The 25,296-nt window shown below is 48.3% G+C and overlaps 1 protein-coding gene across 1 annotated transcript; it reads right to left on the minus strand.

Annotated features, from left to right (window-relative positions):
• Positions 1 to 950: 950 nt before the first annotated feature.
• Positions 951 to 24,801, minus strand: LOC144263762 (transmembrane protease serine 11A-like). Its single transcript, XM_077814740.1, has 10 exons — positions 24,794 to 24,801; positions 23,589 to 23,710; positions 22,323 to 22,441; positions 20,208 to 20,275; positions 18,627 to 18,790; positions 14,956 to 14,994; positions 5,853 to 6,030; positions 5,138 to 5,403; positions 3,900 to 4,042; positions 951 to 1,112 (listed from the first exon to the last, which is right to left on the minus strand). The coding sequence occupies exons 1-10, from the start codon at positions 24,799 to 24,801 to the stop codon at positions 951 to 953; spliced, it is 1,269 nt and encodes a 422-aa protein (XP_077670866.1).
• Between the last annotated feature and the right edge of the window lie 495 nt (positions 24,802 to 25,296).

Below are 25,296 nucleotides of genomic sequence, written 5' to 3' on the forward strand. Positions count from 1 at the left end.
GAGGTTATTTAGACTGTGAGCGCTTTGGGGCAGGGACTGTCTGCTATTCTTGGTTGGCTCTTGGGCACTACTGTGATGCACATGATCAATAAGTACGGTCTCCTGGGTCAAAGCTCCTCCCCCAGGAAGTTCAGCCACATTGGAGGTGGGTGTTCCTTTTTGCTGGTGGGAAGCTCTGTGTGTTAATTACACACTGGCCAAGGATTTCTGTGTGTGGCATAACCGAGTTCACAAGTGGCCTCCCTGGCCATCCGTTGAGTACCTCCAATAGAACGTGCTCAGTGACACAGACCCATGTAGCGCGGCAGGAGAAGACAGCCCTACCTGCCTTTGGTTCGAACAGGCTTCTGGTGCCAGTAGGGATGGTGCTGTTTAAAGTCAAGTGCTGTGGCCTACTGCTAATGCCCTGTGCTGCCATGGAGTAAACTTTGGTTGATTTCCACCCCTGTGGTGGAGTAATGCAGGAGGCCAGGCACTCGGCAACTGGAGGGAAATGCTGTGGATCAATCACAACCTGTCCAGGTGACTGACGATTTGCGCCGATGGGCTCCAACCAAGGGGGCGTTTTGCTCAGCTAGGAAAACCATGGCCAAGTCATCTGATCCCAGCAGGAGGTGTGTAGCATAGAGGGTGGAAAGCAGGGTTATTCTCAGTCCTGGGTTGAGGATGCAGAATAACCTGCCTTTCTTGGAAGCAGTAGATACACTTTCCTAGGTGGTAAATCAGTCAGCAGTTTGTGCTCCTTGTGCAAGTTTGATTGAGTCTGTTCCTCTCCTTCGACAGGCCAGAGCAATTCAGTTCAGAGACGAGCCACTGAGCGGTAGGAATGTCACCACAAGCTAAGCCGGCGCTTGCTTTGGACAGTAAACGAAGCATAGACTGGTAAAGAGTGTTGTGGAGTTCTTGGCTTGTGTACCCAGCCTGTGCAGTTTAACCCACTTGTGACTCCTTCAGAGGCCAGTTTTTGCAGCGATCCAATCCCGATAGTAAGTCACTCGTGTGTAGACGCCAGGTTTATTTTTTTTAGCACATTCGTCTCCCCAGCTCACTATTCCAACAAGGAACCAGACTCCTCTTCTATCTTCAGTGACCAGAGGGCCACCAGAGTCACCCTACAGGGGAGAGAAAGGTGGAATTCAGCAGGAAGAAACTGAGAGCAAATCAGGTGGATTTATTTAAATATTAAAGCAAATCTTAAAGCCAATTGTTCAAATTCATTTACTACATAAGTAACATCACACTTGAGAATAAGGTCACAGGCTGCTGGCTGGTGGGTAAGTTATTTCTGGTATTCCTGAAGGACTTTTTCTACCAACTTTGCTGCTAGAAGCTATATCTTCCCCTCTCAATATATGCAAGGTGAGCAGAGGAGCTATGTATTCTTTCATCCTCTGGCGGGAGACTTACTCCAATAGTATGGTGTCATTTTATCTTTACACAACAATAAATGAAGAAACATACAGGCACGCCGGGGCCCAGATAATTACGTAGATTGGATACACACAACGTGCAAGCCTTGGCTACATATACACGCGGCTGCTCTGGCCGGGTTCTATTGGCTTCTAAATCATGGAATACAGTGAGCACCACTGGAAGGCTCACAAACTATTTTAAGGGATATTACCCTATTCCTAGCCACTAACACGTGCCTTTTAGGAGTCAGTTAAAATCCCAGCTTTGAAATGGACGACTTCATTCACTTAGCCCAACATTTTCAAACCTAGCAACACAGAGTTAGTCTCCTACCTTAGGCACCGAAATGAAAGAGACCCATTTTTCAGAAGTGCTAAGCAGCCAGAGCTCCTTAATGTAGCAAACCGGATGGTCTCGTGCCCTCTGTGAATCCATCTACTTTTACGTAGATGCCTAAATACCGATTTAGGGCCAACATTTTCAAAAATAGCAGCCTAAATTCAAGCTCCTGTATCCTTACTGAAGTCGTTCAACAGGTGACGTGATTTTCAGATGTTCCTAGCACACAGCAGCTACTCTTGACTTCAGAAGGAGCTGTTGGGTACTCAGCACTTTTGAACATCAAATCAACTACTTAAGTGTCTAAATAAGGCTTTAGGAACCTAAACGTAGGCACTGAGGTTTGAAAATCTTGACCTGATGGCCCTTTCCCTCTTCATTGGTTTCCCCATCTGTAAAAGAGGTGTACGAATTCATACTGACCTAGCCTACAGGAGCACTGTGAAGATTCAATTAATGTTTATGAGCCTTTTGACAATTAAACAGGGTAAATATTTTTGTAATTATCATAACTAGCCAAAGTGAATCCATTTAGGATAAATGAAATAAGTCCTCTCAAACCAGTCAGCTAGCCTGTGGAAATTCACTGCTGCAGAAGGTCTTAGAAGGTCAACTACTGTAGCTGGAATTATCAAAGGACTGGGTAATTCTATGCCCAGCAATAACACCTGTTTCCATGCATGCTTTGATAAAGGTAAATTACGCCCACACTCCAAATTGATCACCTGCCAGGGGGACAGGAATTAATTCATTGGTTCCCAATATAACAGTGGTCAGATCAGCCAATCTTATATAATGGGCTAGCCCCAGGATCCGCAAGTGAATGCAAGTATTTATTCATGTAATTACAAACTTAAAATACGTGTTTTAGATTGCAAGCTCTCTACGGTTTGGCCCCTATCGTTGAATGGGTTTCTCTAGCGCCTGGCAAAATGGGGCCCTGATCTTAACTGGAACTCCCGGGTACCACTGTCAGCCCAATACTAAAAACAGAGGGTGGGATTTTCAAATGCACTCAGCCCTGGCCTAGCTCTGCTCCTGCTGGCGCCAATGGGAATATTCTCATGGACTCCAGGGGTGCAGAGCTAGGCCAGCACTAAATGCATTTGAAAATCCTGTTCTAAGCTGCCCTCCTAACAGCTGCAGCCAATCCAGCATTGGTGCATCTACCAGATCACAGAGTATACTGCACTGCAAACTGGAATGTGCAGGGGACGATGATCCTCAGTGTTACTCAGACCCACAGGACAATGGAGATGCCGCTGTCGATTGTGAGAAAGGCATTAAACAGCCTCAGTAGAAATCAACCTTCACTGCATTTATTGAGAAGATGGTCAATGTCATTGTGTGTCCACCTCAAACATATGTTGGTGAAACCTTTATACCTATCACACCCTCATGTATATACTCTCTCTTATATATATATCTATATATATATACACACACACACAAATTATACACACAGGGCCAAAGCCTCATCTGCTGTAAATCAGCCTAGGACTGCTGAAGTCAACGGAACTATGCTAATTTACACCATCCGAAAATCAGGCCCCTACAGTTTTGTCATTACAGTTGTTCAGGGTACATGCCCCATGTTCACTATTGCAAACCCCCACTCCATGGGCATGCACAGGAATTTAAATCTGAGCCCTATGGGGGGGCACAGAAGCTCGCTCCCCCTTCCACCCCGCTGCCCGATCTTCCCTCCCTCCACCCTGCCCCAGCCCCGGCCAGAGCTCAATCTTCCCTGCCTCTGTAGCCCTGGGGCTGGAGAAGTTCTGTGCCCCCCAATGATTACGGGGCGGGGGGGGCTGCTTGCCCCCTCTTGAGCACGTCCCTGCCCCACCCCCTTATAGTCTCCTATTTCTTTCTTTGCGTCATCCCTGGATTTTTACAATCTCCAAAAATAGCAATCTGCTATCATGGGTCTCTTTGGTGCAGATATAAGTAATGTGCTCTGAAGTTGTGGATTGTAATAGACTACCCCTTCCCTCCCCAGCTCCCACAGGAGCTCTGTAAATCAGAACCCTGAGCTGGACGCCGGTGTAGTCTGTTAAAATGCGTATGTTCAGAGACCACCAGGCACAGGGAAGTATCTGTCTGCAGTTCTCACGCTGATCAGTTCTCCGCATTGATATTAGACCTACCTGGCAAGCATCTATTTCCCCCTCCAAGTATCCAGCACACACCATCCCAGGTGCGATGGCCCCATTGTACACTTCTGCTCTATTGCAAATGTTCGTGTCTATGATCTTCACTTCCGCTTGCCGGAGATTATTAATGCTTGAACCTAAAATGGGAAAGAAAGGATTTAGAATTTACAAATGGGTTCTACAAGCCAAGGCCTGGGGGGAGCAGGAGGAACCAACAAATGCTCAGCTTCCATTTCAGCGCCTAAAGGAAGTGGCCAGGTTGACACTTTGGGAAGAGAACAGTTTATCCTCCTTCGGCCTCTCACTTGCCCCAAACCCAGCTGCCTCTTCAGCATCCATCCCCACAGGGCGCCTTAATCCAAGTCCCCCACCCCATTCATTTTTTGACCTCACCCCTCTAATATAATGGACACAGGGATTTCTGGTGCCGAGGTCCCAGCTGTGCACTGTGGGGAGTTAATACATGTCTGTGAGATCAGAAAGCCCCAATGAGAATATGGTTTTGGACAATCCATAATTACAGCGAAAGTCTAATATAGGTATAGGCTCCAATTCAACAATGCTCTTAAGGTTTAGCGTTAAGTCCCACTGATGTCAATCTGTCTTAAAGTTAAGCATGTGCTCAGTGGTTAAGTGAAGAGAACTTCTAGGGCAAATTTAAAGGTTCTGGAAGCTAGATAACACCAAGCCGATGCCAGATGTATAAACAAAGGCAATGGGACAGAAAGGAAGCTGGTGACTGAATGCATGAATGAAATGTGCTTAGCCTTGCTAATGGCATAAACAGCAACGGGGGACTCTTTTCTCATCCTTGCACTAGTGGCTTGCAGCTCTGCCATGTCCCAGAAAATGCCGAATACAATGAACTGAGCCAACCTGCATATAACACGCAGATGCTCAGCCTGGTAATTGATTTGAAGGTCGGACGGGACCGTTCTGATCACCTGGTCTGACCTCCTGTAAAACTTCACTCAGTGACTCCTGCAGTGGAAAGAATTATTCTTTGAGCCCAACAGCTGCTGGTCGAGCGGGGGTGTCTCATTTAGAAAGATATCCAATCCCGATTTAAAACCTTTTTGTCAGAATGAATGTCCCACTTCCTTTGGTAAGCTGTGCCAATGACTAATTAGCCACCAGACTAATCAGATAAGAAATCACGTTCACTTGCATAATGAACTGAAAATGAACTAAAAACATAACGTCATGGGAGGGCTCTTTGAGGAGACACTCACCTTCATTCCGTAAAGCGCCCCATCCCGTGACAAAGCAGGTAGTGTTATGTGGGAAGACGTAAAATTCCTCGGGGAGACAGACCATGCGTATGACATTTGTAAATTCCACGGGGGAGGAGAGCTGCACAACAGCGATGTCATAATTGTGGTTTTGAATGGCATCAGAGTATTTTTCATGAACGATGATGTTGCGGATGGATCTTCTGCTTTGCGGAGGTCTTATGACAGTTCCAAAGCTAGCCGTCCACCTACTGGGATTCTGTTGTCTGAAAGAGATACAAGATTAGATCACAGGCATACACAGACAATTTTTCAAAGAGCTCAGCTCCCAGTTAGGCACCCAAATGCAGAGCTACATGTGTTGGGAAGCACAGAGCTTGGCCAGAACACTGCTGTGCTCCAGCAATCCCCTGAGGGATGTTGCCAGCTGGTATAAGTTAGAACAGCCCCAAGGTTGCTCTAACTTGCACTGGTGGCTGAATTGACACCGAGCAGCCCGAGGGCTGGGCGGAATTGAAAGGTAGAATACAGCCATCTTTGACTTCCACCACCTCTCAGGTCTCTTCCCAGGCACAGCTCAGAGTCAAACTGAAGGATCAGAACCTGGATACATCTAGGGGTTCTGTTTTGGTTCCAAATGTCACAGAATTCCAGATTGGTGTCTGTAAGGGCACACAGTCTTTTACAGCATCCTCTCTCCAAGCTGGGATCTTACCCTCTAAAGCAGTGAGCTGCAGTTATAAGCCACGTGTTACTGATCAGCGTTGCACCGCAGCGGTGGATACCGCTCAGCTGAAGACTAGCCTGCCATGGCCACTCGCCAACCTGGGCAGAGATGCCTCCCGTTATTCTGTTTGCGTAGGAAAGCGATTTACTTGTTCGTATCCCACAACCTATCAAAGAAAGGACCGACTTAGCTGGACTGCTCCCCAGGAAAGAAAGACAGGCTTTTGTTTGGTGTATGTTCCCAGCATGCTGAATACAAATGGCTGCTTGCATTTTGTTAGTTATAACATAGCTGTCATCAAATGAACAGCATTCAGATAAACAGATATGACACCACAGCTGCACTGATATTCAACCACAGTCACACAGGGTGAGATTTCACACACACACACACACAATATTAGGCACACAGAAGACATACATAGTCAAGTATAATGACAACAAAAACCAAACAAACAATCTTAAAATAAGAATGAACCAAAATATATTGTATTTATAATTATGCCATTTAAATAACCACCCCACCCTTGTATCTAGATGTAAGCAGAGTCAGGATGAGCTCTACCCTGACATCTGGTGGCGAGTCATGGTGGGTTGTGGAAAAGAACTTCAGGGGCTGATCTCATTTGCATAGGCACACACCCCCTGCCTGTAGGAGCCCCAGTTTCTCTGTTAGTGGGGCAGGAATAAACTGTTATTATCCTGATTATGTGAATCAAGGAGAGTGGAACTGTACTTGGCCTTTTGTTATGATGGAGGGACTCACCATCAACTAAGCAGCACTCGCTAGGCAAGGGTCATGGGTTCCAAAACCCAGTGAATGGAGAGAGGCTGGGGATAGGTATTAATATACTTGGTGGCATAGGCCCCCTGGTGAGGGCCTTACATGCTAATTGCACTTCCTCCTGTCTCTACTGTGGAATATCAGAGCTAATTTTGATTCTATTAGGAGTCTAGTTACAGCCTGCTGAGCTGAATTCACTTTGGGCCAATGGTGCACCAGCACTGAGGCTCCCCTACTACAAGCTGAAATCACAAAAGAGCTGAACTGACTAAGAGCTGAAATCACTGAGTGTTGTGTTAAGTAGTGGGGGAGCCTGAAGATATATTGCGGAGCAGTTTGTGGGACGGCTGGCAGAGCGGAGCGGCAGGTGGAGCGGAGCAGTTTGTGGGATGCCTGGAGCAGCTCATGGGGTGGCTGGCAGAGTGGAGCCCCATGGAGAGGTGGGGCCATCAGCTTTCGACCACGTAAAGTGCCCCTTAACCTCCCCACCCCCATCTCCACCCAGGTTGGGAGGTAAAACTCTGCAGATAAACTTTTGAACTCTGGGGCTCCCCCGACCAGGGACAGAGACTTTTGGGTCATTGGACTTTTGGGACTTCGGGTGATTTTGGGTTGCTGGACTCAAGAACCAAAGGGAAAGGGCATGCCCCAATTTGCTTGGGGTGGGTTTTTTGCTCATGGGTTGTGTTAGGAATCCTGTTGGTGGTGTTTCCCCAACATAATGCCACGTTGTTTCTCTCTGTTATTAAAAGGCTTTCTGCTACACTCAGACTCTGTGCTTGCGAGAGGGGAAGTATTGCCTCTTGGAGGCGCCCAGCGGGGGTGGTATATATTTGTCGCAGGTCACTGGGAGGGAGCTCGAGCCGGTTTTGCATTGTGTTATTGGAATGGATCCCCTAGATACTGAACCCGGCCCTTGTTGCTGCCAACTCTGACGGGCAGAAGGGTTACATAAACATATTAATCCTCCCATCTAGCTGCATATAGAAAAACACCATTATTATTATAAATAATGAGAAGATCTCTTAAAGAATAGTAAAAACATTTAAAAATTAAATACATATCTAAATCATAACCCAGAAGTAAAACACAATTGCAGGTAGGATTAATCTGTATACATGGATTTAACCAAAATAAGCTAAACTCCAACTATTATTGCCCATTTCCTGTAAGGTCAACATTTGTCTGGAGGATGTAATAAATATGGATTTTTGTAGAGATCTATTAAAGTATATTTTGTACAACAGATTGTGTCGGGTCTAGAACTGAGCACATAATTGATTTTTAGATTTGGGGACTGAACTAAATATCCACTTCGATGAGAAACAAAACCAAAATATTTTCAAATTTTTTCATCAACTCAAAAGATGTGTTTGAGTCAATAACAGACCTGAAATGTTTTTGTCGATTCAAAACTTTGTTTTTTAGTTTTTGTTTCAATTCAGCGGATTTGGGAGGGGGGGGGTTGGTTTTGGTTTGGGAGGGGGGAAGAGGTCTGACAAAAGTGGGAATTTTCTGAAATATTTTTATGATTCCTATGCACGCCTCAGTTTGCCTCTGTACTTTGCATTGCTACCGAATGGCTACACAAGAGTTAAAAAGCTGCTCTTGGGGCAAAGCAGGAGACATAAAGTGTTATGTCATGTAACAGTCTGGGGTGGAATGAGTGGGTCGGTAAAGGACTGGCTGAAACCGAAACATATCAATGGCAGGTTCACAAAGATAACAGAAGCCCCAAGAACTGAGCAACTGACACATATCCAAGGGAGGCCCTGGCAGGTGGAACTCAGCATAGACCTGCAGGAACTGGACAGAGAAGTGTCATGGGGCTGAGATAAGGGCTGGCTTTTGGGAGAGAGACGGCAGCTCCACTTGGGACTGACAGAGAGAGATGGCAAGCCAGAAGGACTCCCTGGCAGCTTTGCTGGGTGGAAAGCTGGCTTGGCCAGAATGGACTCTGTCTATTTCTCCGTGCTAACCTAAGGACTTGCCAGTGCTGTGTTCGAGGTGACTAATAAATCCTACTCTGTTTTGAAAAGGCTGCCTGGGATCACAGCAAATGTTTGCTGAGGTGCACTGGTCCCTGAAGAGTGTGAAAGTCTCAGACCAGGAGTCTATCTCAGCTGGTCTCGCTAGGCAGAGCTCATGATGTGGGGCAGGAGGGATGAGCCCAAAAGCTCAGTCTCTGAGGTGGTGAGGCCATGTGGCCAACCCTTGTGGGTCAACCGTCTGGCTGACTGACAGGTTTCCTCCAAAGGGCTATTTAAAAGCTGGCTGCAGCACAGATCCGGTGGACGGAGTTCACCCTTTTTGCATATTATCTTAATTGCCCAAATTTGAATTTGAAATGCCATTTCAAGATGAAAAGTCAGAACAAAACAACAATCTGAAATGAAACATTTCTTTGAATTTTTTTCCCATTGTTTTCCCAGCCACAAGTATTTGTTGACCCAAATTCACAAATAATTTGGGAGCACGGAGGGCGGGGAAGCTGGAGGGAAGGGCATTTTTTGACAAAAAAAACTATCGGTCGAAAATGTTTTGCCCAGCTCGAGTCAGGTCACGTTTAACTTAAAATTCAGGTGTTATAAGAGCACGCCTTTGTAAAATGAACAGGAATGTTTTCATTATGTTTTTTTAAATGGAAATTGCAATAGAACTCTTATTAAACTGTGTCTGCAACCTCAATACTGCAGGATAGTCAGATGGTGGAATTGAATGGAACCCAATTCTAAAGAAGAGTGAAACTGACTAGTCTATCTTCATTGCCTAAGCTTAGCAAAAGGCAAAAAGCGACGTAAATTAGATGCTTAATATTCTTTGGGTTTAAATCCTATCGGGAGTCCTGAGTAACTGATGTAAAGATTACGTCTAAGTGCCTGACTTGGCCTTCTGTACTCCTGGAGTGCTAGCTAACTCTGCAAGTCATTCACTAGTGAGCTCTGTGCCAACTGCAGAGTCACGTACTGCTCAACGGGAGTGAAGTCAGGCCCCAGAATAAACCACTGCTCACAGACATTGTCCCTTTAAACTTATGCCTGTAGAAACACATGCCTGAGGCAACAGAAGGCTCTTGCACCATATTGTGTAGCCAGAGGTAACCCTGGGCAGAGACGCTTTCAGCAACAGTCTCTGTACAGTATGAAGATGGTGCCAGAGCTCCGTCAGCCAGTGGTTCAGACCTGAGACCCCATCTCCAAGTACCACAATAGGCCTGCCTTGCCGAGAGGCACCGGGGTGCAAAGAATGGGGCACTGAACTAGACAAGCGTTCAGGTGACCTGGGTTCTAGTCCCATCTCTGCCACTTGCCTATTGTATGACCTAAGTCACTTTACCTCTGTTTCCTCTCTCTCCTTGTGTCGACACAGACAAAGACCTGCCTCTTAGTCTGTGCTTGTACAGCACCCCACACAATGGGGCCCTGATCTCAGCTAGAGCCTTTAGCCCCTGCTGCAATACACAGCAGCAACAGGGGTCTGGGTGATCCCCAAATAAAAGCTATGACCTCAGCCTTTTCTCTGTGACCTGTGTAAAGGCCTGGCTTTCTCTTCCTCCCCAGTGAAGCTATATTTGGTCCCACATCCTCTATGTCTAAGTGTGCCCCCTGAACATCACCTTTCCCATTGTCCCCCAGACCTCAGTCAGGTACGCTATGCTGCGGGTCAATGCCCAGGGTGGAATGCTGACATCTCCAGAGCACGCATCAGCACCGGTTATGTAAAAGCTGCCAGCCCAAGCTGAACTGGGGCGGCGGGGCCAAGGTTGGTCACTCTGTCCTCGGAGTCACTGCTCAAGGCTTGACTGAGAGTTCTCACGGAACCGAGAGCAAATGCGGCACTAGCATCAGGGAGACGCATTATCAGTCCAGGGTGAGCACAAAGCCCTTCACGAAACCAGAGTGCTCTGCCTGAAAGAAGACATCGAGGCCTACCGCTGTCACTTGGGGGCTGCACCTCTACCACCGGGAGCAGGAATGGGCCTGGGGCAATCGGAGGCTTCAGTCAGTTGCTCCTGGAGGCTGGTTGTATACCGGGTGAGAAGTGGGATGCTCAGCGCTTTGCTGGCAGTAATTACAAACCAGGGAGGAGCTGTGTCAACCACCAACAGGGTATGCACCGTGGCAAGCAGGACTTCAAAGCCTCGGGCCCTTCTGATCTGCAGAAGTGCTCAGTATCCAGAAGCTCTTATCAGCATCTACCTGGGACTCAGAACTGTGGGCAACTCCCCCTGCAGGGAGGAGACCATGTCGACATTTGTGAACCAATCTCAGAGCTGTCTGGTCCTTTTCGAGGCAGCCATATCTGCTCAGGAGAGGCGCAGTCCAGTCTGCATTTGGAACTGGAGCTGGCTGGGAATTTTTCAGTGAAATTTCTTTTTCTTTGGAAAATCCTGATTTGTTAAAACCAAAACGTTCATCAGGGTGTTGTCTCAGGTCCAGGATGGAATTTCTATGGGTGTGAGACACGAACCCCATCACCACCCCAGAATAACCAGGGGCATGATGTTTAGAGCCAGGAGCAGCAGAAACTCCCTAAAAGTGTGTGTTGGGGGGCACTGGCATCCAAACTGTGGCCCCCACCCCTTCCCCCAAGATCCCGCCTTCCGCTCACTCCTTTCTGCCTCCTCTCTCCCATTCCTCACCCTTATGGACAGTAAAAAGTGGGAGGGCTATGTCTTCCCACTTTTAAAAGTGATGGGGCCATGACCCCCCCTGGCTGCCCCAGTTCTGGCACCCCTGAATAGGGCAGTCAGCTGGGATGTGGGTGACTCGGGTTCTAGTCTGTGCTCTGCCAGATATAGATCAGGGTCTTGAACCCACATCCCAAGGGAGTGCCTGGACCACCAGGCTGTTGGCTATTCTGGGGTGCTGCCCCTCTCATTTGTTTCTGAAAAGGTTCAAGAAGCCTTGGTTTCATTCCAGTGCAGAACAGGAAATCCCACACCATTTTCATGGGATGGGAAAATCATTTCTTGCTCAGCAATATGGGGAACAGCTCTCAAAGTCAGAATATAAAACCTGTCCAGGCAGTACAGTGCCATACAAAGCCGGGCGGAAGCAAAGGCTCCAAGGAGGAGCTGAAAATTCTCAGGACATCTGTGGTGGTGCTGTCATCAGCCTCAGTCAGCACGAACATGCAAGTCCCAAGGGCTGGGAATGCCTGTCCAGTGGACTGACCCAGCTGGTACCTATTGTCAAACCACTAAACAAGGTAGAGTTGTTGTGGGGAGCAAGGTGGACGTGCATCTACTGCAGCCAGTTGTAGCTAATCAGTGGAACTCCTTCAAGACCAGAGTCAGAGAGGAACCAGCAGCTGGAGCAACAGGGGCTGCCTCCACTCCACTTCAGGGACGGCAATGGATCCAGCAGTGGTAGGATAGCCACCTTGAAAGTTCTCACCTTGGTCACACACAGCAGCACGGTACGGTAGCTAGATCGCCGGACAGAGGCATGTTCTCCAAAGGCTAACCTCTGCAAAAGATAGATCCCTGTGGGGACAGATAGCTCCAGGCAGGTAGGTCCATGCCTCTCAGGGGAGTGTTCATGATGGCACCTCACCAGCAGGTGGCCTACACCTCCACATATTTGTATGAGCAAAACAAAAATACTTCCCTCCCCCTCCCCCAACAAAGTTTTAGGAACAAACAAGCAGAGTGGCAGGCTTCCAGCACAGAGGAGCGTTTCCCCAGGCGGCAGCAGGGAGGAGGGATGAACCAAGCAATCAAAGCAGCAGAATAAAGGACTCTCCCACCGTCACTGGGATGGGTGGGGAATTATGAGCCATCACGGCTCTTACATACCATATCTGTTAGCTAGCTCAACAGCTCAGGACCAGGACCTGCATCCCAGCACGTACATGAGACACGGTGCTGCGAATGGGATCTGTCTGCAGGCACTGTGTCCTGAAAACCTGTATGGCAGGTACGTCCGTTCTTTTCCATTACTGCAGAGTCCCCGAGCTAGTAACTATGCACAATGGAGAATAAAACCTAGTATAGAACTGCGAAAAATGACACTGTCAAGTCCATGAATTGTGAACAGCTGGGAACTACTTCAACCATAGTTACTGAAATTGCAACACCCCACCTAACTACAAAGAGATGCACCAATAGTCTAACTACAATGCTGAATAATAATATGGCATAAAGACAATCAAGTCCAAAGGCTATGGGCTTGATGCAAAGTCAGTGGAAGTCTTTCCGTTGACTTCAGTGAGTTTTAGATCAGGCCCTATTGATGCAATGTATACCGTACATTTCCTAGCTAGGGATTCCTGCAAATAAATCCTTCACTTCTTGAGTCAGCAGGTACAAATAATATCGGTTACATGTGTCGCCAGAAGAAAATCAATCTCCCTGTCCCTCGTGTGATTATTAATGGCTAGTGTGACAAAGTTCCTCCTCTACCTTGGTGGGTCTTGCGCTTATTGGCGGATTTGCTCACCTCGGAGATTCACGGCAGCCCTCAGTTTGGCCATTTTCGTGAACCCACAGTCCAGGTCAATTCCTCCTGTGTCTGACCAGGAGCTGGGAGGATTTGGGGGGAACCCGGGCCCGCCCTCTACTCCGGGTTCCAGCCCAGGGCCCTGTGGACTGCAGCTGTCTAGAGTGCCTCCTGGAACAGCTGTGCGACAGCTACAACTCCCTGGGCTACTTCCCCATGGCCTCCTCCCAACACCTTCTTTATCCTCACTATAGGACCTTCCTCCTGGTGTCCGATAATGCTTGTACCCCTCAGTCCTCCAGCAGTATGCCTTCTCACTCTCAGCTCCTAGTGTCTCTTGCTCCCAGCTCCTCACACACACACCACAAACTGAAGTGAGCTCCTTTTTAAACCCAGGTGCCCTGATTATCATAGAATCATAGAATATCAGGGTTGGAAGGGACCTCAGGAGGTCATCTAGTCAAACCCCCTGCTCAAAGCAGGACCAATCCCCAACTAAATCATCCCAGCCAGGGCTTTGTCAAGCCTGACCTTAAAAACTTCTAAGGAAGGAGATTCCACCACCTCCCTAGGTAAGCCTGCTTTAATTGATTCTAGCAGCTTCTTGATTGGCTGCAGGTGTTCTAATCAGCCTGTCTGTCTTAATTGTTTCCAGAAAGTTCCTGATTGTTCTGGAACCTTCCCTGTTACCTTACCCAGGGAAAAGGGACCTACTTAACCTGGGGCTAATATATCTGCCTTCTATCACTCTTCTGTAGCCATCTGGCCCGATCCTGTCACACTAGAATGTGCTTGGATCCTGTTTTTAAACACTACGGTTTGACTGGAACACTGAAGAATGGATCTAGGGCTGGGAGGCACTGAAAATATATGCCAGGGAGTAATTTTGGCTTATGTTTAGCAGAGATCAGGGCCCCATTGTGCCAGGCCCTGTACAAACACAGAAAGAGTCCCTGCCCCACAGACCTTAGGGTCTAAACAGACGAGGTAGACAGACTGGGAGACAAACAGTATTATTATTATACATATTTTATAGGGAATCTAGGTCCAGAGAGATTAAGGGGAAGACTTACAGACTTACTCTCACACTTAACGTTAAGCATGGGGGTAGGCCCGTTGAGTGGATGCTGGGGAAGCCCTACAGTCAGAGGTTGGGAGGAGCAAAGGGCCATCTCTCCAGACCCCCTCTGAGGCCCAGGAGAAGAGGAAAGGAGCTAGCCAACATTCTGGCATGAAGGCCACCCCCTAACACATCTAAACGACCAGGCGAAAGAGCAGCAATGGCAGCTGGGAGGAGCAGCAAGGACCAAGAAGGCCTCCTGACTCTTCTACATGTCCAAGAGGCAAGAAGCAGGACACTTTCTCTCTTTCATCAGCACTAAAGTCACCTGCCTTCTCTTAGGGGAGACCTCTCAGGAGCCCACAGCCACCAGGAGATGCAAGCTTGTCACCGTGGAAAGCTTGTCCCTACTTCTTCCTAAACAACACAGGTCATCCCCTGTGGCTGAAATGGAGGTAAGTCCCCATGTAGACAATGCCTAGGTACTTATATGGCCCCCACATCACCCCTCTGTCCAAGCACCTAGTCCTACGAGCCCTACAGTGCCAACCCAGCTACAAGAAAGTGAGCTGATTTCTCTTCTGCCTCATGCATCCTCAACAGAATTGTTACCTGAATTTCAGCTGTGTAATCCCCTTTCCGGGTGCCAGGCTGACCTGCAGATTTTATAGCACAGTCAGTCAGAAGAATCGCCTTTCTGCTTGTAGACTGAGCACACGTCATGTAGAAATCACTGAAACCCAGAAAGCATGGAACCCCACCATGACATGTCTCTAAGGACCATTAATAAACGGCTTGTACTTACAGTTGTTGAAAAGGTGTTCTCCATTTTCCTTCTTCATCCCTGAAATGAAACACACAGCAGACAGTCAGAACAGCTCACACTTACTGTCCCAGTTGGTCAGGGTGGATTTCCTTAAAGTCCTTGCGGGACATAAGTGATGATTGTTTTGGAGCGCTGCCGGGAGTATTGTAATAGGAGACCAATGAGCATGCCTTATTATTTGTGGGGATTTCACAGTTAGTAAGTCTATTTGGGACTTGATTAGGCTACTGTGGGGTTCCCCAAAGTACAAGCCCTCAGATAGTCACTTGGCTTGAAGAGCGATCTTGGATGGAGTGTCTGTAAGTGCTGGTCTAAAGTAACCCTGTAAATGCAACCAACTGCAAACACATTGTAAGGATAAGCATGGTATAAAACCCTAAATGGATTAGTTTAGACAAGATAAGGCTGGAAGTCACTGACATCATCATTTGCTGGATCCAAGTTGTAATCAGCTACTGATCTTTCTTCTAGAAAGTTTACATGCTAATCTAATGAATGGACACCCCTATTTGCTCTCCCTCATAATACTAGAACAAAAGGGCAATCAATTACATTAAAGGTGGCAAATTTAAAACTGATACAAGAATTCCCCCACCACACACACATATAATGCACAATTAATCTGTGGAACTCATTGCCACATGATACCACTGAATCCAGGAGTTTAGCAGGATTCCAAAGAGGGTTAGAGCCATTTATATGTATAATGAGACCATGCAGAGGTATATTAGATAGGAAACATACATAAGGGACATAATCTCCTCTGATTCAAGAGATTAACTAACCACTAACTGCCTGGCATAAGGGGAAATTTCCCATACAGGCAGATTATTCCATAATGCTTTGTTACAGTAATTCTTCCTCTAGAGCATCTGATATTTGCCACTGTTGGAAACACGATACTGGGCTAGATGGATTCCTGACCTGATCCAGGGCAGCAATTCCTGTGGTCCTACAAGTTACACAATGTGACTAGTGTAATTATCCTGACATTGTTTATGTTGAGGCCAGGATAACCAAGAAAAGCAATTGAAAGATAGCCACTGTACTTCACAGCTATAAAGCTGATCAGATTATGTCTCAGTGTTGCCATTTAAAAAGTAACCATTGCCTGTAATTGGATCATTAAAAAAACTTATCTGGTTGCATGCAACATGTCAGCACAATTAGTTATTTAAACACCCTTGCCAACACCTCACCTCTCAGTATAAAAGGAGCATAATTCTCATTGTAAGCAATCAGACACCCATATGGGAGTGTTACTGTCCAGTGAGGAGGAGAACTACACTCCAACTCATTGCGGGAGGGGTGGGGGGGAAGGAGGAGCAAATCTCACATGCTGGCCCAGTGGAGTCACTGGCTTCTCTGCTCCGCATGCAAATGCTTCTTCTCTTCCAGGAGGGCCATGAGGAAACCACGTTAACTGTGTCCAACTCCATTCCTTGGAGGCATTCCATCCATTACAACAGAATGGTGGCTGGCTGTTATCTTGGCCTGGGAAGACCCCAAGATCCAGCAAGCACGGAGTCTGACCCAGTGCTCCTGCATTGTCATGGTTACTCCTGATGTTTCCACATACCCGTACGGCCTGTACCTATCTGCAAGGGATAGTCTAAAATAATGTGGTGATGAAGTGGGGTGGGTGACTCTAGCCCATTAGGGATTAAAGTATTCTTCTAAAACCCTTGATTCCTGTTCCGAGGAGACATGCTTAGATGTGTATTGCTTTATCACAGGACGGAGGGATTGGGTGGCTCCAAGCATGGGGCTGGCTGGGAGTACGGGGAATGGCGGCACTTCATAATGGCACAGGTATTTACGTCTTCTTTCCACCCAGGCATTCACCCTGAACAGGGGGCGGTTCCTCCCCCACAGGAAGAAAGAATAAATAAAGCTCAGCCTGATTCACATGCCAAGACAAGAGCCTAATGTGTTTTTTGGAAGTGTCCTCAGCCTTCAGCAACACAACAGAGGGAGCAAGAAGAGTGGGAAATTGAGATCCTTAAAGTGACAGATCTGAAACATTTGTTCTGTCAAAATTATAACACCATTACTTCTAAAACCAATGGAAGATCTTGCTTCACAATGTATCTGCCTTAAGAATATTCTCTGAAAAGTATTTAAAAAACCAGCTTCTCAGATTAATCCTATTTTCCAGCTTTTCCCTAAAATAAAGGAATCTTCTCAGAGAGTACAAAATGGTCCAACTGCAACATTTGCTGCCTTCTGATAAGCAATCAATCGGACCCCCATGGGGAATATTATGGTCCACTGAGATCAAGAACTAGGCTACAAAACTCATTTGGTAGGGGACTGTCAATAAAGCAGGCAGGAAATTTTTTGATGAAATATTTTTAGATGAAAAATGCCAGTTTGTCAAAAACAAAGCTTTGTGGGACAGGGTCAGTTCTGGCAACTCTCCCACTGTGAACACTTCTGGAAAAAAGGGTCAAAATTGTCAAAAGCTTTTGCTTCAACATTTTCTAAAAACGAAAAATTCTGGTTTTCGGGTTCAAAATAAGTGTTTCAAAAAGTAAACTAATTAGACTAAAAAAAGAGGGGGGGGGAATCAAAACTGAAACCAAATATTTCAATTGACCCAAATCCAACTCTTTTTGTTTGTTTACCAAAATCTGAGTTTGACTCTTCATCCTGATTCAAGATAGGAAAATGTTTTGAACTCTCAAAAAATATTCATTAGATGAGAAAACAGTTTCTTGCCCAGTTCTGTCAGATGATAACAGTGAGGACAGAAAAATAGGGGCCCTTTTGTGGAATACTGCCAGTTTTGCATCTTTTTAATAGTGTGACAGCTTTATATTTGGGCACCTGACCACAGAGTGGAGAAGTGACCTTTTATTCATTTGAGTCCACACCAAAATTCATTTTTTTCTGTGGCAGGAGACGAAGGACACAAAAACAATCTTCATTCAATATGGAGTTGGATTCTGGGGCTAACTGTGGGGGAAAATAAGTCCAGAAAGGTTTCAGAGTAACAGCCGTGTTAGTCTGTCTTCGCAAAAAGAAAAGGAGTACTTCTGGCACCTTAGAGCCTAACCAATTTATTTGAGCATGAGCTTTCGTGATGCATCCGATGAAGTGAGCTGTAGCTCACGAAAGCTCATGCTCAAATAAATTGGTTAGTCTCTAAGGTGCCACAAGTACTCCTTTTCTTTTTGCGAAGTCCAGAAAGGAAGCTGCAAAACAGGAGACATAAAGTGAACCAACAGGAACACTCTTCCAGAATTTCCTGCACCATTGGTTTAGAAAATTTCAAAGCAGAAGCAAAATGCTCTGAAAACAAAGGAACCTGGAGCCAGAGTTTTTGCTGCTGTAAATCAGTGTAGACCCACTTACTTCAGTTGGGTCACACTGATTTATGTCTACTTAGAATCTGGCCCACTGACTTCAGTGGCATAAGGTAAAGTTGCATCAGCTGGAGATCTGGCCCATGTTTGTATCCTTGTTATAGCTTTATAGTACCCTTCCAGGTTGTCAGCTGATGAGGGTGACAGGGCTGTTTTGGGAAGAGGGAAGAAGGAAACAGCAGGGACTCACATCAGCGCTATAAAACAAATCACATTGCACAGAGGAAAGGGATGGCCCGAGCAGCAAAATCAAGGAGAAAAGGGAAAGCTCAAGAAACTTGCCTGAGAGTTGAAAAGTCGAGGGGTCAATTTCCAAGCCCTCGGTGTTTGTCTGCAGCCGCCTAAGCAAAATGCTCTTGATTCTTTCCGAGAAGGCCTTTCTGTTATCGTTTGAGGCGAATTCAAACATCAGCACAAGCTCCACCACCACTCCGCTGGTGTCTGGGCTGCAAACCGACATGACATTAAAGACCGAGGTGAGCGAGCACGTTTGCTACTTGTCCTCTCTTTCTACATGGCTTTAGTTTTCATTAGGTCCTCTGGGCCTTACTTGGGGACTGACACACAATAGAAGACAGGGGGATGGGAAGGATCTAAGCAGCTAGCAGGGGATTTTGACTGAGCTCATCCTGTCAGAGTGATTGGGGAGGTCAGTGGGAATCTTGCCAAGAGCAAAGAAAAAGACAGGGGCAAAGGATGATGTTAAGGAGAGCAACATCTGAGGGTGGTGGTGAGGGTGAGCTCAGCACACGACCATGTGGATCATGGTCACAGGGTGACATATGGCCATTGGAACCACGGAGCAGTAACCAGAAGAGGTTTGTGCCCGACAGCTCTGACTGAGGCATCTGGATTAAGTGTGCTGAAGGATGGAACTTCCATCACTTCCCTTGCAGCCTAAATTCACCCTTTCCAAGTTTCACCCATTGCTCCACAGCACTCTGTGGTTCCCCTCCTTCCTTAGTGACCATGCCCTGGATACGCTCCCCAGCCATTAGTCGGCACTGAATGAAGCTCCATGTATTTAACTCTTTCCTACTTTCCTTGAAAGCCAACCCCCCTCCAGCAACTTCACCACTTCTCTAGCTCAGCACTGAACTCCCTCCCAATTGTCAGTACCCGTGTGGTAATGAAGCGCCTGGACACGCTATTCCCCCAGTGCTCATATCAGTACCACACAGTGTCATCTGTGCTATAGAGCAGCCATAGTCTGCAGCCTGCCTCTCCCGTGACGCTGCCTCTGGGTAAGTTATTCAAACCTGCATGGGCTTTTCTTGTTTTTGCCCTGCTCTATCACCCTGCATGCACCTCTCCACTTATGAGCATCTGATATAAGGTTCACTGAACCCACTCCTGGGACATCGAGAAGAGAAAGATCCTGTTACTCTGGGCCACTTTGCAGAGCAATCTGGAGACCTTGAACTGGGTCAGGTCCCACTAGAGCTCTCTGCTCCTCTTGGGTCAAGCAGATACCTTAAGTGCTCAATCTTGGCTTCTTGGGGGTCAGTGACCATAAAGACACTGTTGTGGGAAAGACAGAGGCACTGGGCCTTCCTCTGACTCCCCCTGCCCTGTCCCCTGTGCAGACACTTATACCAGCTCAGCATGGCAGCCTTTCACACCCATTTTGCACAGGGGTAAGTGACAGCAGAACGGGCAGGGGGCAGCCATACCCCCAGTGACTGCAAGCCGTGGAATAGCCTCCAGGCCGGCATCTTGCTGCTGAAAAGTCCTGGTTGATGGCAACAGGATGTGTTTCCCCTGCCCTCCTGCTACCCCAGACTGGGAGAAAGGTTCATCCGAGTGAACCTCAAGTAGGAAACAGACCTGCTGAGGAAGAAAGCGGCATTTCATTTTACATACCGCAGGTTGACGACATGGGACCTGATGTACTTCTTATTGAAAATGGAGGCTCGAAATGTATTGGTCACCTGTTAAAAGGAGAGAAAATGTTTGTGAAACAATACAATCGGGTGTAACAGCAGCGCACTCTCAGCTAAGGCATTCTTTTTGGAGAGCATCCAGAATACAAGACTACAGTGCTCAGGCTCCTAACTCTATCAAAGCCCATAGATCAGGGGCGGGCAAACTTTTTGGCCTGAGGGCCACATCAGATTTCCGAGATGGTATGGAGGGCCGGTTAGGGGAGGCTGTGCCTCCCCAAACAGCCAGGCGTGGCCTGGCCCCCAATCCCTATCTGATCCCCCTGCTTCTCACCCCCTGACAGACCCCCCAGGACTCCCGCCCCATCCAACCCCCACTCTCCCCTGACGGGCCCCCGTGGAACTCCTGCCCCATCCAACCCCCGCTCTCCCCTGACGGGCCCCCCTGGGACTCCTGCCCCATCCACCCGCTCCCTGAATATCCTTCATTTGACCCAAGAGTCTTGCTTTCAAAGAACCATCCAACTGGCACGGTGCAGTCACAGCCTCTGGACCCCCGCCCCATCAAACCCTTCCTCTCATTCCTGACTGCCCCCCTGGGACCTCTGTCCCATCCAACCACCCCTTTTCCCTGTCCCCTGCCTGCCCCCGGAACCCCTGCCCCTGTGTGCCCCCTGCTGCCCCATCCAACCCCCCCCTTCTTCCTGAATGCCCCGCCGGGACCCCTGCCCACATTCAACCCCGCTGTTTCCCGCCCTCTGACCGCCCCGACCTCTATCCACACCCCCCCCCGAACTCCCCTGCCCTCTATCCAACCCCCCTGCTCCCTGCCCCCTTACCGCGCTGCCCGGAGCGCCCGGACAGGCAGCCGCACCGCCCGGCTGGAGCCAGCCCCGCCACGGTGCAGCACAGAGCACCGGGTCAGGCCGCCGATGGAGCCCAGAGCATGGCGCCGGTGGTGCAGTGAGCTGAGGCCGTGGGGGAGGGGGAGCAGCGGGAGAGGGGCCGGGGGCGAGCCTCCCGGGCCCGGAGCTCAGGGGCCGGGCAGGAGGGTTCCGGGGGCCGGATGTGGCCCGCGGGCCGTAGTTTGCCCACCTCTGCCATAGATGAATGTCCTTCATCCGACCTAAGAGTCTTGCTTTCAAAGAACCATCCAACTGGCATGGTGCAGCCACAGCCCATTCACAGAGCTGACGAGGTTCACTGTACTCAGCTTAACCTCGTTCGAACACATGACAGAGTACAGGGGAGAGCGAGCGCAGTGTTCCCATCAATCAGGGCCCCCCCCCCCCCCCCCCGGCTGGTTAGTGAGTTAGGGGACGGCTGCCCTGAGCTATGAATTATGTGCTTTCTGCTCAACAGGAGAGTGTCCACGTGTTGCTTCTGTTCCCATATTCTCAACCGCGTACTCACCCCAGCAGCTGCAGAGAACATATTTGGCCAATTGGCTAGCATTTCATGCCCCCCTGGTTTCTGGCACTGAGATTCAATAGTGAGACACTGATCGGGACTGCACCGTCTAAGTATTCACACAGCACCAGTGTTGGGCTTGAGCCAAAACTCAGTGAAGCCAGTGGAAAGAGCCACACTGATTCCAACGGGCTTTGGATCAGGCCCTAAGTTCCCAAAGCGCTGTTCCAGCATGTCCCAGGCTTGCTGGAAACGAAGTGGTAGTAGCTGTTGTAAGAATACACACATTAAAGATTGTGAGGCACTTAAATACGCCTGAAATGGGGCCAGAAAAAGGCCTCAGACAGACAGAATGCCGTCCTTTCTATTGGATTATCTTAGCCTGCTTTATAAGCCTTAATGAATTAACCCTGTGAAGGAGGAATTATCATTCTCATTGCTTCCACTGGGAAACTAAGGCATGAAGGAATTGAGTGACTTGGGTCACACACCAGATGAATTCCAGAACCAGGAACTGAATGCAAATTTCCTGATTCTTAGCCCTCTTCTTTACCCCCAAGACTATCCTTCCCTTTGGATGGAGCCTGGACACTATGGCCTGGAGTAGAACAGCATCTCATTCCAGTCACGTAACCCAGGACTCTCAGGGACATTCTCGGTGGGAGAAAGAACAATTCTGACTTACCAGCATCTCGATGCTTGTGCTCAGGTCTCTGTATTCTTTTGAGGTGTGCTTGTCAAACTCACGGTTGTACTGGACATTAGTGATTTTAAAGGTCCCATTGTAAAAGTACATATCCTGATCTATAGAGGCAGAGAGAAGCAACGGTCAATGCCTAGGTTACCATTTGGAGATAGGTAGCATGGCAGAGCTAGATAGCAGATGTCATGGCTCCCAGGCAGGCAGAACAGGACTCTGGGTTTCTGGTTCTAATCTCACTTATTCCACATCAGTGGAGTTACATGGACTCGATTTGCAGCTGAGCTTTGCTCAGTGCTGTGGGCAAAGGGGGCTCTAAGCCACCTTTAGCTCCTCCAATCCTTGGGCAACCAGAGACTCGCTTTTGTCTTCAGTGTTAACCTGAAGGAGCCTTTAAGCTGCTCGAAGGTAGGCCAGCTGCAATAGAGCCCTTAGGGACCACTCTGTCAGCCAGGGATTGGCAGCATACAAGACACACAAGCCACATACCCGTTCCGTCCCAGCACAACCCTTCCCCTCTGCTCCATGCCCTGCTCTGGGATGTCCCTATCCCCAAGAGGGAGCAGTACAGGCAGCATAGAGCTGGCTACACCACCTTGGACTTCCCTGCGCAAGGCTCTGGTCCACAGAGCGGATTCGACCCAGGGTATTGCATCCGAGCCTACATTGATTTCCAACTCTGAAGCAAGACAGCAGAAGGCACTGTGCATCACAGAACCAGAGCTACAGAGTGACTGGAGGCTTTCCCAGCCAGCTTTATCCGCCACTCTGGACAGGATGGGCCACGTGCAAAGTTTATGAATTTGCAATCTCCTTTCAACTAAATGTTGCTCCTTTAGCTGAAGCAGTAGGGGCTTTTGCTTTTGGATCCAGACATCCTAGGTTCAGTCCTTGAAGACAACCCAGTCAGGGACATCATTACATAAAGCACTAAAATAGGAACATAATCCTGCAGTGGCTGGATGCTAGTAGACCTCGGACTTACTGTGATAACTGTCCATCAACCGCTCTACCTGGACCCCAGCGGAGGAGACAGAAATAGAATGGACAGAGATTTTAAATCCCTACTTTCGACAAATGGCTGGTTTTTAAGAGGTGTTTTTAGGAAAGTGCTAATTACACCCTTAGCATGGGATTAAAAGGTCCTAAGTGGGCTTACATCCTGGGGTGAATTCCATCCTTTGTACAACACACAAAGATCACAAGAGTAAACTCCCAGCACGTACAATTCACCAAGACTGTCACACTTACCAAAGAGCAAAAAATAGACAAGCAGACCGATGACTAGTGCCAGAAAGAACACGACTGCCAGAACAATAAGGGCTACCTTCCATGGTTCCAGAAGCTTCATTCTTGTGTCCAGCTGGGTCAGCCTAAGAAGGGGGGAGAAAAAAAAATCAGACTTTGTCATAACTATAATAATGATCCCTGAGCCAGATTGTCTGCGCAGGTAAATTGGCTCAGCTCCATTGACTTCAATGGAGTTACGCTGCTTTACCTGAGCTGGAGATCTGGGCAGTTACCTTCACACACCCCACCTTCTGACGGAATAGCAACAACACTGTGCTTAGCCAGGAGGATGGCTACATGGGTGCATTGGGCATTTCTGCACTCAGAGGAGGCATAAAGGAGGCTCCAGGCGCACATACTGTATCTTTCCTTTCAGGAGCTTTCGAGCTGACATGCACTTTGTAAGGCGCTTACTCTGGACCCAAAGGGCAGACAGGAAATGCTCATTTCCTACACCAAGTCTCTATTTTAGTAATTTAAAAACGAAACAAAATATGCTTTTGTATGGTTTCCCAGCCTTTGTAACATTCGCCTTGTTCTACGATCACTCTCTGTTTATGTCCTATCCAAAGCTGTGGACACCCCATCCTCCAAGCTGAAACGAATATCAGGCAGTCCTGGATGCAGCAGAATGCTTTCAGCTAAACTCAGCTAAAGCAGGGAACTTGTAGCGGGAACTTGCTGGCCTCGCTGTTAGACATTACAGGAGGTGCCCAGAGAGCAAAATAATTGCCTTCTATACCCTAGGGCTGGGAGGGAATCCAGGCTCTGGGGGTACAATCCATGGAGAATGCTGAACACTCAGTCTCTACAGAGGCGCCAGCCACAAATACTGCTCACGTAAGGGCCAGATTGTAGTTGGGACACAAGAGATTGGGAAGGTAAAAGGAGCCTCACCCCCTTGCTCAGGGGCCAGACCAAACTGCCTTCCCTTCTAGTGCCCTCAGGGATGCGAATCAGTCTAAAGGGGGACACAGAGCCTATAGGTGTCAGAGTGGTAGCTGCGTAAGTCTACAGGGCCACCCACCGATCAGCGGACATGGCCCAGGGTGCTCCTCGCACTGCAGTGAAAGGAGTGTAGCCATGAACATGCACTCCCTGTCTGAGTACAGCGCACGTCGCCGCACTCTGAACAGCTCCGCAAGCTGCTGTGAATGGCGTCTCACTCCGGCATCTCGAGCGGGTGGACCGTGAGCTGTGGGCAGAGCTGATAAAAGTGCCACCAGTGCTATTTTATTGCCCATTTTAGCCCTCAGGCGGGAGTATAATTCTTGTCAGGAGTCCCAGATAATTCCCAACTGCCCAGCTCAGAGAGACAGTTGAAGGGCAGGTTCTGCCAGTCCCACCTCCCTGTCTGAGTCAGACAGGCCAGGCAGACTCCTGTGTGGTGCTCCATATATCATGACCAGCAACATATGCCCTGGCCCCCAGGCAGGCCACTTTATCCAATCCTCTGAAAGCCGCTGTGACGCCAGCCGTGCCATCTATCTGAGGGTTCCTTCCTGAGTCTCCCCTCATCCTGCATCAGCCCAGGGCAGCCGTGCGATAGCAAGGGCAGTCGTGTACAAATGAGCAACCTTGAGGCTGGTCCGTTTTGCAGTGATTACACCTATCAGCCTCAGGAGTGCGGAACCACAAAGGTGAGTAGAAGCCACCTTTGCACTGCTCC

Source organism: Eretmochelys imbricata, chromosome 4 (genome assembly GCF_965152235.1).
Source record: "Eretmochelys imbricata isolate rEreImb1 chromosome 4, rEreImb1.hap1, whole genome shotgun sequence".
In the NCBI taxonomy this organism is placed as follows: Eukaryota; Metazoa; Chordata; order Testudines; family Cheloniidae; genus Eretmochelys; species Eretmochelys imbricata.